Source organism: Oryx dammah, unplaced genomic scaffold (genome assembly GCF_014754425.2).
Source record: "Oryx dammah isolate SB20612 unplaced genomic scaffold, SCBI_Odam_1.1 HiC_scaffold_27, whole genome shotgun sequence".
Lineage (NCBI taxonomy): Eukaryota > Metazoa > Chordata > Mammalia > Artiodactyla > Bovidae > Oryx > Oryx dammah.
The window spans coordinates 5,109,746-5,124,175 of NW_024070211.1; the positions used below are offsets into that span (position 1 = coordinate 5,109,746).

The 14,430-nt window shown below is 55.9% G+C and overlaps 1 protein-coding gene across 4 annotated transcripts in view; it reads right to left on the reverse strand.

Moving 5' to 3' along the window:
• HSPG2 (heparan sulfate proteoglycan 2) overlaps nucleotides 1-14,430 on the reverse strand; it is a 110,532-nt gene that overhangs the window by 36,690 nt on the left and 59,412 nt on the right. For all 4 annotated transcript variants that reach the window (XM_040229533.1, XM_040229535.1, XM_040229534.1 and 1 more), the window contains exons 29-37: nucleotides 14,078-14,164; nucleotides 13,522-13,571; nucleotides 13,110-13,207; nucleotides 12,688-12,828; nucleotides 12,143-12,334; nucleotides 6,213-6,305; nucleotides 5,822-5,902; nucleotides 5,389-5,619; nucleotides 3,008-3,121 (exon numbers count right to left, since the gene is read on the reverse strand). In XM_040229533.1, the coding sequence (XP_040085467.1) occupies nucleotides 3,008-3,121; nucleotides 5,389-5,619; nucleotides 5,822-5,902; nucleotides 6,213-6,305; nucleotides 12,143-12,334; nucleotides 12,688-12,828; nucleotides 13,110-13,207; nucleotides 13,522-13,571; nucleotides 14,078-14,164 (1,087 nt within the window). The remainder of the gene's footprint in view (nucleotides 1-3,007; nucleotides 3,122-5,388; nucleotides 5,620-5,821; nucleotides 5,903-6,212; nucleotides 6,306-12,142; nucleotides 12,335-12,687; nucleotides 12,829-13,109; nucleotides 13,208-13,521; nucleotides 13,572-14,077; nucleotides 14,165-14,430) is intronic.

Genomic DNA, 14,430 nt, shown 5'->3' on the forward strand with positions numbered 1-14,430 from the left:
GAAGTCAAGAAACACCTGGAGTGACAGGCAAATTTGGCCTTGGAATGCAGAATGAAGCAGGGCAAAGACTAATAGAGTTTTGCCAAGAAAATGCACTGGTCATAGCAAACACCCTCTTCCAACAACACAAGAGAAGACTCTACACATGGACATCACCAGATGGTCAACACTGAAATCAGATTGATTATATTCTTTGCAGGCAAAGATAGAGAAGCTCTATACAGTCAACAAAAACAAGACCAGGAGCTGACTGTGGCTCAGATCATGAACTCCGTATTGCCAAATTCAGACTTAAATTGAAGAAAGTAGGGAAAACCGCTAGACCATTCAGGTATGACCTAAGTCAAATCCCTTATGATTATACAGTGGAAGTGAGTAATAGATTTAAGGGCCTAGATCTGATAGATAGAGTGCCTGATGAACTATGGAATGAAGTTCGTGACACTGTACAGGAGACAGGGATCAAGACCATCCCCATGAAAAAGAAATGCAAAAAAGCAAAATGGCTGTCTGGGGAGGTCTTATTAATAGCTGAGAAAAGAAGAGAAGCGAAAATCAAAGGAGAAAAGGAAAGATATAAGCATCTGAATGCAGAGTTCCAAAGAATAGCAAGAAGAGATAAGAAAGCCTTCCTCAGCAATCAATGCAAAGAAATCGAGGAAAACAACAGAATGGGAAAGACTAGAGATCTCTTCAAGAAAATGAGAGATACCAAGGGAAGATTTCATGCAAAGATGGGCTCAATAAAGGACAGAAATGGTCTGGACCTAACAGAAGCAGAAGATATTAAGAAGAGGTGGCAAGAATACACAGAAGAACTGTACAAAAAAGATCTTCACGACCTGGATAATCATGATGATGTGATCACTAATCTAGAGCCAGACATCTTGGAATGTGAAGTCAAGTGGGCCTTAGAAAGCATCACTAGGAACAAAGCTAGTGGAGGTGATGGAATTCCAGTGGAGCTGTTTCAAATCCTGAAAGATGATTCTGTGAAAGTGCTGCACTCAACATGCCAGCAAATTTGGAAAACTCAGCAGTGGCCACAGGACTGGAAAAGGTCAGTGTTCATTCCAATCCCAAAGAAAGGCAATGCAAAAGAATGCTCAAACTACCGCACAATTGCACTCATCTCACATGCCAGTAAAGTAATGCTCAAAATTCTCCAAGCCAGGCTTCAGCAATACGTAAACCATGAACTTCCAGATGTTCAAGCTGGTTTTAGAAAAGGCAGAGGAACCAAAGATCAAATTGCCAACATCCGCTGGATCATGGAAAAAGCAAGAAAGAAAGAAAGTAAAGAAAGTGAAGTCACTTAGTCGTGTCCAACTCTTTGCGACCCCGTGGACTGTAGCCCACCAGGCTCCTCCATCCATGGGATTCTTCAGGCAAGGATACTGGAGTGGGTTGCCATTTCCTTCTCCAGGGACTCTTCCCCACCCAGGGATCGAGCCCAGGTCTCCCACATTACAGGCAGATGCTTTAACCTCTGAGCCATCAGGGAAGAACCTATGGAAGAAAGTTCCAGAAAAACATCTATTTCTGCTTTATTGACTATGCCAAAGCCTTTGACTGTGTGGATCACAATCAACTGTGGAAAATTCTGAAAGAGATGGGAATACCAGACCACCTAACCTGCCTCTTGAGAAATCTGTATGCAGGCCAGGAAGCAACAGTTAGAACTGGACATGGAACAACAGACTGGTTCCAAATAGGAAAAGGAGTACATCAAGGCTGTATATTGTGACCCTGCTTCTTTAACTTCTATGCAGAGTACATCATAAGAAATGCTGGGTTGGAAGAAACACAAGCTGGAATCAAGATTGCCGGGAGAAATATCAATAACCTCAGATATGCAGATGACACCACCCTTATGGCAGAAAGTGAAGAGGAGCTAAAAAGCCTCTTGATGAAAGTGAAAGAGGAGAGTGAAAAAGTTGGCTTAAAGCTCAACATTCAGAAAACCAAGATCACGGCATCTGGTCCCATCACTTCACGGGAAATAGATGGGGAAACAGTAGAAACAGTGTCAGACTTTATTTTTTTGGGCTCCAAAATCACTGCAGATGGTGACTGCAGCCATGAAATTAAAAGACGCTTACTCCTTGGAAGAAAAGTTATGACCAACCTAGATAGTATATTCAAAAGCAGAGACATTACTTTGCTGACTAAGGCCGGTCTAGTCAAGGCTATGGTTTTTCCGGTGGTCATGTATGGATGTGAGAGTTGGACTGTGAAGAAGGCTGAGCGCCGAAGAATTGATGCTTTTGAACTGTGGTGTTGAAGACTCTTGAGAGTCTCTTGGACTGCAAGGAGATCCAACCAGTCCATTCTGAAGGAGATCAGCCCTGGGATTTCTTTGGAAGGAATGATGCTAAAGCTGAAACTCCAGGACTTTGGCCACCACATGCTAAGAGTTGACTCATTGGAAAAGACTCTGATGCTGGGAGGGATTGGGGGCAGGAGGAGAAGGGGACGACCGAGAATGAAATGGCTGGATGGCATCACCAACTCGATGGACGTGAGTCTGAGTGAACTCCGGGAGTTGGTGATGGACAGGGAGGCCTGGCGTGCTGTGATTCATGGGGTCGCAAAGAGTCGGACACGACTGAGTGACTGAACTGAACTGAAAGCTCTCTTGTTTTCTTGATTTCTGAGGCTGCACCACGCGGCTTGTAGGATCGCAGTTCCCTGCCCAGTGACTGAGCCCACGCCCACTGCAGCGGAAGTTCGGAGTCCTAACCACTGGGCCACCAGGGAATTCCTCTAAAGCTTTCTGTATAAAGAAGGATGCTAATCCACAGCTCTGTTCACCCCACCATGTCTGCAACCCCTCAATGCCTTAGACCTGCTGGCCCAGGCACTTTGCCCCATAGAATGAGCCCTGTGACTTTGCCCCTGGACGTCTGTCTAAATATACCAAAGCCCTCCCACCCCACAGCCAGCCCTGATACCCCACCCAGCCCCAGCCAAGCGGCCCCTTGCCCTGGCCCTGCGTGCATCTTACCGAGCAGGCCCCGGTCTCCGGGTGGCACAGGTCTGAGTGGCCATTGCATTCGCACAGCTCACAGTGGCCGAGGTAGAGTCCACTCCCGGTGCGCGTGTAGCCCGGGGCACAGTCCTAGGGGGCAGAGGGGAGCGTTGGTCTCCATCTCCAAGGTAGTCCCACCTGCAGCCAGTAGACCCAGAACTCCTCTCCTCCGTCATCTTGGCTCCCATTGGCTCTTGGAGGGCAGAGTCCAGGCCCAGCTCCCTGTCCCAGCATCCCCTGTCAGGGGCCCTCCTCTCCTCCCAGCTCTCCAGAGCTGGGAGTGTCCGCCCCCGTCCTGTCTGGCATCTCCAGTCATGGATATACTGAAATAATAGCTCATCCTTAATGGAGAAGACTCTTGAGAGTCCCTTGGACAGCCAAGAGATCAAACCAGTTAATCCTAAAGGAAATCAATCCTAACTGTTCATTGGAAGTACTGAAACTGAAGCTCCAATACTTTGGCCACCTGATGCGAAAAACTGACTCATTGAAAAAGACCCTGATGCTGGGAAAGATTGAAGGCAGGAGGAGAAGGGGACTACAGAGGATGAGATGGTTGGATGGCATCACTGGCTCAATGCACATGAGTTTGAGCAAGCTCCGGGAGATGGTGAAGGACAGGGAAGCCTGGTGTGCTGCAGTCCATGGAGTGGCAAAGAGCTGGACACAACTTAGTGAGTGAGTGAACGACAACAATGCAGAACCCTTCTCCAGCCCCAGGGCTTAGTTCCTAAAAATTCTTCTAGCAGGGTCTTTATTGCAAAACAACCCCTACATGGAAAAAGGAGGGCTCAGGAGACCTGGAGTTGGGGTGACCCCTTGAAGACCTTTATGACTATGCTTACATTTGCCCCACAGGTGAAGGAGGCAGCACCCATGTGACCAGGAGGCTTTTACACATCCTAAGTGAGTCATCAGAGGTGCTGAGAACAATGCATTTCTATTCGCTGCCACTTCTTTGAAATCTCTCCAGGCCCTCCCTCCCTGACCATTTCAAAGGGATGTTTATAAATCTGTTTTGTTTCACTGCGGAAAATGTGCACCAAGGATTCTGCCTTCTCCGGGAGTTCTCCTTCAAAATGTGTTGCTTCACCAAAAAAAAAAAAAAAAAAAAGTGTTGTTTCATAACTTCAAGGGACATGAAGCTCATTTCCTTGGATGTGAACATTCCTGGGGCCACGGCAAACGTGCACAGATACAAAGCTGTAGGGACATGGGCTTCTCACCGGGACTTCCTGAGTTGGGCTGGGGAAGCTGGCTGTTTGACCTTCCTGGTGCCCACCTGGCATCGCAGCCCTCCCCACTCCCCTCCCTCGATCCCCCTTCCCCCCTTCCACACCCACTCATCCAGTGTTAAGCGGTTGCCTGCTCTGTGCCTGGGGATTCAGGGGTGAGCAGTCAGCGCAGGCCCTGCCCTCATGTTCAGTCTCCAGCCGAGCCCTGTAGATGTTCTTGGAGTCCCTCCAACCGCCTGTCCTCCCTTCCACTCCCCAGCGCCCTTCCCTCCCAGTCGAGCTCCCTGTCTCTCCCCTGGCCCCATCCGTCTCAGTCACAGTGGGCAGAGGAATTTTCCTGGGGCCCAGTCCCAACCCCAGCGTTCCCTCTGCAGCTTGGCAGGAGTCTCTGCTGGGGAAGCCTTACTCCAGGTCTGAAGACGCGCGCCCCCCAGCTTCCCAGGGGTGTACTTCTGCATCACAGGCTCTGTCCCCACACATCCCTCCTGACACTTCAGTGTATTCTGTCCTCCTGCCTAGAAGCCTACTTTCATCCATGCTGTTCACCACTCGGAGGCATCTCCAGGCTCTGCTTTGGGCTAACTCTGTGTGTCTCTGTTTGTCTCCGTGTCTCTGGGGAGCACCCTGAGAAGGCGAGCTGGGTCCTAACTCCGCAGGGTGTAGCTGCATGCCCTTGGGTAAGTCACACACCTTTCAGAGCCTCGTTTTTTAAAAATAATCTGTTAAAAGGGGACAATTACACCTCTCTCAGTGCTGTTGGGAAGAACATATGCCCTGTCGCCGAGCATATTAAAGGTATGATAGTGATCACGTGTGTGCGTGCTAAGTCGCTTCAGTCATGTTCAACTCTTTGAGACCCTATGGACCATAGCCCGCCAGGCTCCTTTGTCCGTGGGGTTTTCCAGGCAAGAATACTGGAGTGGGTTGCCGTGTCCTCCTCCAGGGGGTCTTCCTGACCCAGGGATCGAACCTGGGTCTCTCACGTCTCTCTTGCATTGGTAGGCGGGTTCTTTACCACTAGTGCCACCTGGGAAGTCCCATGGTGCTCACAGGCCGTGGACATCCCAGCTCTTGCGGACCCAGCTGTGCTGGTGCAGAGGCAGCTGGGTGGGCCACGCTCACCTGGCAGGACGAGCCGATGTAGCCCGGCGGGCAGCGGCATTCCTCCACCTCCAGGGCCTGGGGTCCCTCAGAGGGGCCGGGCCGGGCGACCTCAAGGCTGACCCCGCTGATGCTGGCCGCCAATGGCATGGAGGAGAACGTGGCCCGGACCAGGAGCTCGTCCAGGTCAGCCAGCGCCATCAGGAGGTGCTCGCGGGTGGCTGGCTGCCCGTCGGGCCGGTGCCAGAATTCCTGGGTGAGGGGGATGACAGCAGATGAAGGTGAGGGGTTGGCCCTGCAGCACCTCCACCCCCAACCCCTGCCTCCTAGGCACTGGCTGAGGACAGTGAGCTCAGGACTGGGGTGGAGTAAGAGGTAGGGGAAGCTGGCGTCAAAGCCGGGCTCCAAAGCGGGCTGGGGAGGGTCAGACATGGTGTGGCCGAGTGCCTCTCACCTCTCGGAAAACGACCTTGTAGCTCTTCCTCTCCGGGCCCTGCAGCGCTGGCTGGGAGGCTACCAGCATGATGTTGTTGCCCTGGGGAGACACCAGCAGGATTGGAGGGGAACCAAAGGGCTCTTGGGTACAGTAAGACCTCCCCCAGTCCCAGCCTCCCATCTCTCGAATCTCCCAAGCTCCTGTATCCTAAGGAGTCAGGTACAGGCCCTGGAGCCGGGCCTTGGCCTCTGTAGTGTCCAGACACATGGTGCAGTGGGGACACCGGTCTAACCAGGGGGTGGGTGCTGGGCCAGCTGAGCGCTGGACTGAAAGGGCAGAAACATCAAGGATGTCCCCTGGCCTCCGCTGCCCCCCTTCATCCCCCCTGGCGTGGAAGCCCCGTGCTCACCGTGATCTGGACGTCAGGGTCAGAGAGTGGGCTGCCTTGGGCCCCTGCCGTGTAGGACAGGGTGTATCGTAGCTTCCCGCCATAGGCCGCCACCTGCAAGAGGCAAGCCCGGCAGTCGCACCCTGACTCTGCCCTCCTCTGGGATCTGCGTGACCCGACAGGTGAGGGGGCGGAGGCTCGGAAGGCCTTTCTGCACCTGTGCTGTCCCCCCAGCCAACCAGAGGCCCGTGGTCACCTAGCCAACTGGACACCCATCAGTTCCCTCAGTCTCAGACCTGGGGGCAGCGTGCCCCTGAGAAGCCTCTATTCTGTTTTGTAGGGTTCCCCCTTTCCCGTGGTCTCTTGATCCCAGCAAACAAGCTCTAAGTCCCTTCCAATAATGGAATTTCTCATAAAGCAAACAGGGGTAATGACCGTGAGCGCCACGGGAGGTTGCAGAGGGCTCAAAAGTTCTCAGCCACGGCAGAGGCGGCAGGGGAGGCTGACGGCCCCTCAGAACTCCTGTCGTCTGGGTAGGCGGCTTCTGTTTGCTCAGAATCCACGTCCCCATTTTTGCAAACTGCAGTCCTGCTTTCCTGCAGAGGAAGCTACGCCCTACAGGCAGGCTGTGTGGTTTGAGGGGCCCGCCTGCTCCTCCTCTACAGGGGCGACCTGAGCCAGGCCTGGCCAATCTGCGTATTCCACCACTTCCCTTCTCTGCTCCATCACCAATGAACACGTGAACCTGGCATGTCCGCTCTGCTGTAACAGAAAAACTCCCCTGACTAGTCAGATGGGAAGCTAGAGGATGGTGCCAAGTGAGATAAAGTCCTAATGAGTCTCTGGATCCAGCCATGCCTGATACCAGATACCCTTGGGTTCTGTAGTTGCATGAGCTGATATATTCTTTGTTGCAGACAAGCCCACTAGACTTGGCCTTCCCACTGCTCACAACTGGAAGAGTCCTTCTGTTTGCTGCTGGGGGCTTCCCACATGAGCAGCCAAGACCCCAGCTCTGCCCCACACGACTTCCCTCTCTCTGCCTCCAGGGCAGATGTCTGGATCAACGCCACACTGCGTCAGGCCTAGTCCATTTGTTCATTTGTGTTCATTCAGATGGCAAGCATTTAATAAACAGCTACTGACGACATGCCAGGCCCTGGGCTACACAGGCCCCGAGGACATTCTCCACAAGTTCAGGCTGAGGGAAGGAATTTATGGGCATAACCAGATAACCATGAAACAGCTGCCTTCCCGTTTTCTTTGGATGCCAGCAAGTTCACTGCTATGTCTAAGATCAAGCTACAGGCTGTAGAGCAGGGTAGCTAAGGGAGTAGACTCTGTGGTCTAATATGGGGGTTCAAGTCCAGCTGTACTGTTTGAATAGCCTTGGACACATCACTTAATTTCTCTGAGCCCAACTTGCCTCCCATGGAAATGGGAATAGAAATAATATTAATACCTATGTTAAAAGGTAGAATGAGGATTAAGTAATAAAGGCTACATAAAACCCTGCACTCAGCACAGAGTCGGCCGAGCCCACAGCCTCAATGCTAGCTGGCTCCTCTCTGAACTAGTTCCATGCTGGTTCCAGCAGATTTTTCCTATCTTCATTTCCCCCTGGACCAAACTGTCTTGTCCTCTTCTCTGAATGTTATTGCCTATTTTCTGTATTCTTAAAAGGCACCCTAAATCACTTTTGGAACAATACAAATACGAATGCCATCCGAGAACTTCCCCGGTGGCCCAGCGGTTAAGTGTCTGCCTGCCAGTGCAGGGGACGATCCCTGGTCTGGAAAGATTCCACACGCTGTGAGGCAGCTGAGCCAGTGGACCACAACTGCTGAGCCTGTGCTCTAGAGTCCCTACTCTGCAGCAGGAGAAGCCCGTACACAATACAGAGACCCTTGGAGAGCAAGGAGACCCAACCGGTCAGTCCTAAAGGAAATCAGTCCTGAAAATTCGCTGGAAGGACTGATGCTGAAGCTGAAGCTCCAGTATTTTGGCCACCTGACACGAAGAACTGACTCACTGGAAAAGACCCTGATGCTGGGAAAGATTGAAGGCGGGAGGAGAAGGGGACGACAGAGGATGAGATGGTTGGATGGCATCATCGACTCAACGGACGTGAGTTTGAGCAAGCTCTGGGAGGTGGTGAAGGACAGGGAAGAAGCCTGGTTTGCTGCAGTCCATGGGGTCACAAAGGGTCGGACACGACTGAGCGATGGAACGAGAACGACGCAGCACGTGGTAAGTACTTAATGCTCCCGAGTGAATAAATACCACCCGGCAGCCAGGCCAGTGACCTGGGGACAGGGTAAAGGCAGACCAAAGAAGACGTGTCTTGCCTCCCGGTTCAGAGAGGGGCCTGTGGCTCGCTGAAGGGTAAGGGCTGCGCTGGGTTCAACCTCAGGGCTACTTGGGCCTGAGCGTGGATCTCCACTCTAGGATTTGGTCTACCCAACTGTGTCATGAAAGGTCTTGACAAGGGGCCGGCCCTCTGATATTTCAAGATCTGATGACACCCCCATCCACCCCTCCACAAATCCTTGTTACCTTGTTCCCTAGGAAGGTTCTGGGCAGCTGCCAATAATAGAGGCTTTCAGGAAGCAGAGGGAAGCCTTTGTAGGAGAGAGCGAGCTAGGACAGAAGGACAGGTGGTGAGAGTGGAGGGAGCCGGCCAGGGGGCCAAGACGGCAGAGGCGGGCCGGACAGGGCGAGCGCAGACCCTGGGAGGGAGGCCCACCCCCGCCCCCGCAGCAAGACCCAGGCCCTGCTCTCTGGACAACTTGTTCCCCGCCAGTCTGGGTCCGGACGTTCCGTGGCTCTCGCCGGCCGCGGCTTGGGTCAATATCTGCTCCTATCTGGCACTGCATCCCCTGTGGACCCCAGGATGATTGACAGGGCACCCCAGAGAACGTTTTTAAAATTTAGTGGCTATTCTGGTGTGGATGTAAAAATGCAAAACTAGCATAAATGAGCTGGTACAGGATTGGTGTAAAGAAAAAACAATTGGAATAAATATCTGTCCAAGTAGGGTGCAGAAACGGGCAGAGTTTGTGACGCTGGTTCAGCGACAACTGAAGTCTAGTAAAGCATGGTGCTTGGGGGAGGGATCCTTCGGTGGGTGACTTGGCACGTACCTGAGCGCCCACTGCAGAAGACAGAGAAGCAGAGAAGGCAGAGGAGGCGGAGGAGGAGGAGGGGGAGGAGGAGGGGGAGGAGGGCGGAACTGCTAGAGCAGCTGCAGGCTGGGGATGGGGCGAGAGTCTCTGGGGAGGGGCCGGGGGGTGGGCAGCAAAGCTGGAGAGGAGCTGCCAGATTTCAGCATCCATCCGTCTTTGGGCCTCATCCACCTGGGAGACCAGGAGAAGGGAGACGGAGGAGAGGAGCAGGGGGCCAGAAAGGACCCAGGGGGCCCCGGGCCCGCCCGCTGCCCACTCCCATGCCCTCTGTTCCCACATGTGGACACCTGACGCTCCGCCTCCCCGTCTCTGCTGCCCTTTCACTCCTCGAGAGGCTGGTGCAGCCAGCTGGGAGGGGCCCAGGCTATGGGGAGAAGCTCAGACAGTGGGTGACCTGGCAAGAGAGGGGGGCAGACAGCTCTGTCCAAGCTCGGGCTAGAGGGGCCGAAGGCAGGCCCAGGGCCACGAGTACTGGGGAGATGGCTCCCCGGGTCTCACGCTCCAGGCGGGCCATGGTAACCCGCCCAAGCCACTCGCAGCTCAGCAATGCCTCTCAAAAACACTGCAGTGGTCCAGGCATCAGGCTGGGGCCTGGCCTGGGGGAAAGTGACTCGGGAAGGCCAGGGGCTCAGCCCCAAGCTCCTACCTGGGACTCTGCTCTCTGGGTTCCTCCCCAGGGCCCTAGACGCAGCTGGTCCCCGGGCGGGCCTTGAGTTACCTGTGAGAGCTGCTGTGCCTGGCCCTTGCCCTGTGGGAGCCCCAGGATCCTCCCAGTGGTCATGGCTGCCCGCAACTGCTCCTCTGAGAGGGACGTGCGGTTCTGATGGGCAGAGGGCACAGGCCAGCTCAGGACCACTCCCCCGCCCCCACCCAGAGCCCTAGAGCTGGAGCCCTGGGGAGCGTCCTCTCCCCATGGACATGGTGGCCAGGAAGGCCCACCCGGGCTGGGAAGCAAGATGCATGCGCGCCTCTGCAGGCTGGCACACAGAGGTTCACTCCAGGCCACAGGAGGGCTGTCCACACAGAGGGTTGATGGAGGCTGCTTGGGAGGCGGTGCTGGGGTAGCCTGGTGGGCCAGGGGCCGCCAGCTGGTGTCCCTGCCTACCGGCCAGCACTCTGGCCACAGACGGCGGCCATGGGACCCGAGCACACAGGGGAAGCACCCTCCCGGCTCTCATTCCTGACATCGCAGGGCTTGGGCGCAGCCCTGCCCCGGCTGTGGGCCATCGGGCACCACCTGGGCCCATGCGTGCCCACATTGTCTGGGGTGCTGGGCATCTCCCCATGCGGGGCGGAGGGCATCCAAGAACACATCATGCCCAGGTCACATCATGGTCACACCACTCAGATCGCAGGCCTACCTGGTGAGCCCATCGCATCCGAGCAAAATATGCCTCCCTCTGTGGGGCACAGGGAAATGCCAGGACAGGGCGTTAGAGAGAGAGCAGGGAGAGAGAGAGAGAGCAAGGTCTGGGAGCTGCAGGGAGGCAGACACTGTGGCCAGGAAAGGAAGAGAGGGGAGAAGAGACTAGAAGGAAGCCAGTCCTGGGAGGAGTCTGGCATCCGTGAGTCTGTCCAAGGAGGGACAGAGCAGCCTCAGAACCCTCCGTCCTAAGTGTCCCTGACTTTCCTAGGACCCTGGGCTTGGGGACACATCTGCTTGAACGCTGGCTTCAACCAGCAGGCGACGCCTGAACCAAGACCCGCTTTCCCTGGGTGTGGCCAGGTGGCCTGGACTGCTCACGGAGCGCATTTAGGTGGCCACACTGGAGTCCACCCCAAGAACCTGAGCCCCACAGCACCTCCCTCACCACCATCCCCTCATCTCTGCACTAGGCCATGACTCCGCAGGAGCCAAGCCCGTGAACATCTGCGACTACTGTGGTGTTTAAGGGCGGCCTCTGAGCTGGCTGGGTGAAGAATCTGCCTGCAGTGCGGGAGACCTGGCTTCGATCCCTGGGTTGGGAAGATCCCCTGGAGAAGGGAAAGGCTACCCACTCCCATTTTCTGGCCTGGAGAATTCCACCGACTGTATAGTCCATGGGGTCGCAAAGACTCGGACGCAACTGAGCGACTTTCACTTTCACTTTTTCTGAGCTGGTTTGCATCCCAGCATTGCCATCTTCAGGCTGTAGGAGCCCAGGCAAGTTCTCTAACCTCTCACCCCAGTTTCCTCATTAATGTAAAAGGGTGGCAGTTGTCCTTAGCTCATAAGTTGTGACTTTCGACCTGTACTGGGTTGGCCGAAACATCTTTCCATAACATTTTACAGAAAAACCAAACGAGTTTTCTGGCCGGCCCGATACAAGGGCTCACAATCGCACCCAGCACAGAAGAAGAGCTCAAAAAACATGACCTATGATAAGAACACCCAACACCAAGCACAGGGCGAATTCCGCAGGAGCGAATGAATGAAACTGAAACCGCGTCTCATTTGTCCTTGTGTTGCCCAGGGCCTCGCCCAGGACCTGCTGGTTGACTAACTGTGTGAAAGGTAACAATCATTAACCGGCGAGCACTTACTATGCGCCAGAAACAAGCTCTCATCCGCGAACTGCCCTGGAACTGAGGTTTATCACTAGGCAGCCCAGGGCTGGGTTGAGACCTGTCTGACTCCCAAAGGCAGCAGCCACGACGTGGCTGTCGCCTGCCCGCCGGCCCACACCGCTCTGAAGCCAGCTCGTGTCTGCGTCCCTGCTGCCCAGGGCCTGGCTCAGAGCTGGCGATCGGGGAGGATGGTCTGCCAGGCCCTGCGGCGCGTCCCACCTTGTCTCCCTGGTACGTCTCCGGGAGCTGCCAGTAGAAGGACTCGTGGCCAAGGTGGGCAAAGTTGCCAAAAGAGAGCTGGGTGCCCTCAGGCATGGGTTCCACGGTGAAGCCTCCAGTCAAGCGGCTATTCCGCTGCGGGTTCACCAGGGCAAAGCCTTGGAAGTCCCCGGGGGCAAAGCGGGTGGAGATCTGATGGCAGAAAAAGGATGGGAGGTCAGTCTGGGCCCCAGGGAGGCTCCTGGGTCGGGGAGGGGCACGGGAGGGCCCTGGAGTGGAGAACGGGGGCCTGGTAAAATCGGGGCTGGGACAGAAGTCACGGGGGGATGGAGACCATGTCTGGGGGGAGGAAGGAAGGCTGGGATAGGGGCTGACCTGAGCAATAATGGGGCAGTGGGGGGCCTGAGGGGGAGCGGCAGGGGTGGCTGGGACCTGTGCTTACGTGGGCAGTGATGGAGGCATGGGAACAGGGATCGGCACCAGTGATGAGCCAGGAGAGGCAGGCAGCAGGGCCCCCTGGGCTAAGGGTGCGTCTGGGCTCTTACCAGCTGGCGAGTGTAGGAGGAGCTGGCGCACTGCTGGGTGACACCCATGCAGAAGCAGGGCAGGCAGCCGTCCGGGTTGCTGGCGCTCAGGTGGAAGTGGTGGGGCCGGCACTGGCTGCAGGTGAGGCCTTCCACCTGGGCCTGCAGGACGGACAGAAAGGCGGGCGGGGAGCCTGGATGGGTCCCTTGCACGGCTGGCAGCCTTTGAGGCCAGTCTTCCCAGCCATTCCCGGGGGTTCGGGGGGTCCCCTGCTGCCCCCAGGCCGAGGCCCCAGCTCCCATCGGATGCTGCCTGACACCTCGAGCCCCGAGCAGGGGGGCAGGGGCCCAGGGACAGCCCCGAAGGTTGGGCGGCAGGGAAGGCCCGGCGGCCATCCTGGCCGCGAGCCGGGGCCTCGTGGAGGGCAGGGGTTGGGACTGACCTTGCACTGGCACTGCCCAGCAGTGTCACACTGGTCGCTGACGCTGCCCTGGGGGTCACAGCCACAACCGATCTGCTCCGGCAACTGGCCATCGCTTCCTAAGCGGGAGGGAAGCCGCCTCAGCTGGAACCCCAAACCTACCACAAAGCATCCCCATTTCCACCACCCTCTGGGCATCACATTCCACCCGAGCGAACGAGTGTTTGCTTCTGCACACACACCACGTGCAGGCATTGGACACATTCACAGACACCCTCTGGGGTAGGTGGGCCTTTTATGACCCCCATTTTAAAAAGAAGCCAAGGTTCGGAGAGGTGAAGTCACATTCCCTATGTTGAATGAGAACAAAGGCTCTGTCCTAGCTCCATGCCCAAGGTGGCCAGATCCCCAAAGTCTCCCCAAGTCTACTCACTTTGACAGTGCTGGCCCTGGCTGGGGTTGCCATAATAACCTGGTGCACACCTGCAGTGAGAGAAGGTGCCGGGTGAATGGAGGGAAGAATCACTGGGCTGTGCTGGGGGCCCTGTACTGGACTCAGTGATCTCTGAGTGCTGGACAAACCAATTAGCCTAACTCACCCATTGCACAGATGGAGAAGTAGTGGGGAGAAGAGGGGCAGGGACAGGCCACAGGCCACGGAACCAGTGAGATCAGCAGGGTCAAGCCTCGAACCCAGGACTTTCAGCAAGAATGAGGGGTTTCTGGGAAGACTTTGGCCTCACTGGGGATGGGAGTGTTGAGAGGTGGGGGTGAACAGCAGGTTGAGATCTCTGAGGGCCTCAAATGCCAGGCGAAACGTTCAGGCTCTCGGGGGTGGGCGCGGGGGCGCTGATTGTCCCCTGGGGGCCTGTGTGAGGCAGAGTTGGGGGCTTCTGCTCCCTCCTGCTCAGGAGAGCTGGGCCCAGCCCACTTCCAGGGGCAGCCCCTCCTGTAAACTCCCGACTCAACTCTGCCCACGCCCGCCTCACCTCTCACAGTGACGCCCGCTGTGGCCTGGGGAACACGCATCGCAGGTGGGGTGGCCGTCTGTGTCCAGAAAGCAAGTGTGGGTGGCTCTGTGGAGGTAGGGGGCGAATTTCCAGTTAGAAGGTCAGCAGCTCTTCCTTTGGGCCCAGGGCGGGAGGGTGAGCAGGAGGGGCCACTTGAATTAACACCTCCTGAGAGCCAGCTACGTGCCAGGGTCTGCACTAAGAGTTCCGTGGCTTCATCTCAGGCTCATAGTAGGGGCCAAGGTGTGTGTGTGTTGGGGGGGTGACGGGGGGGGGTACATCATTATCCCCATTTCACAAGTGAGGAAGTTGAGGCCTAGAGGGAGAAGTGT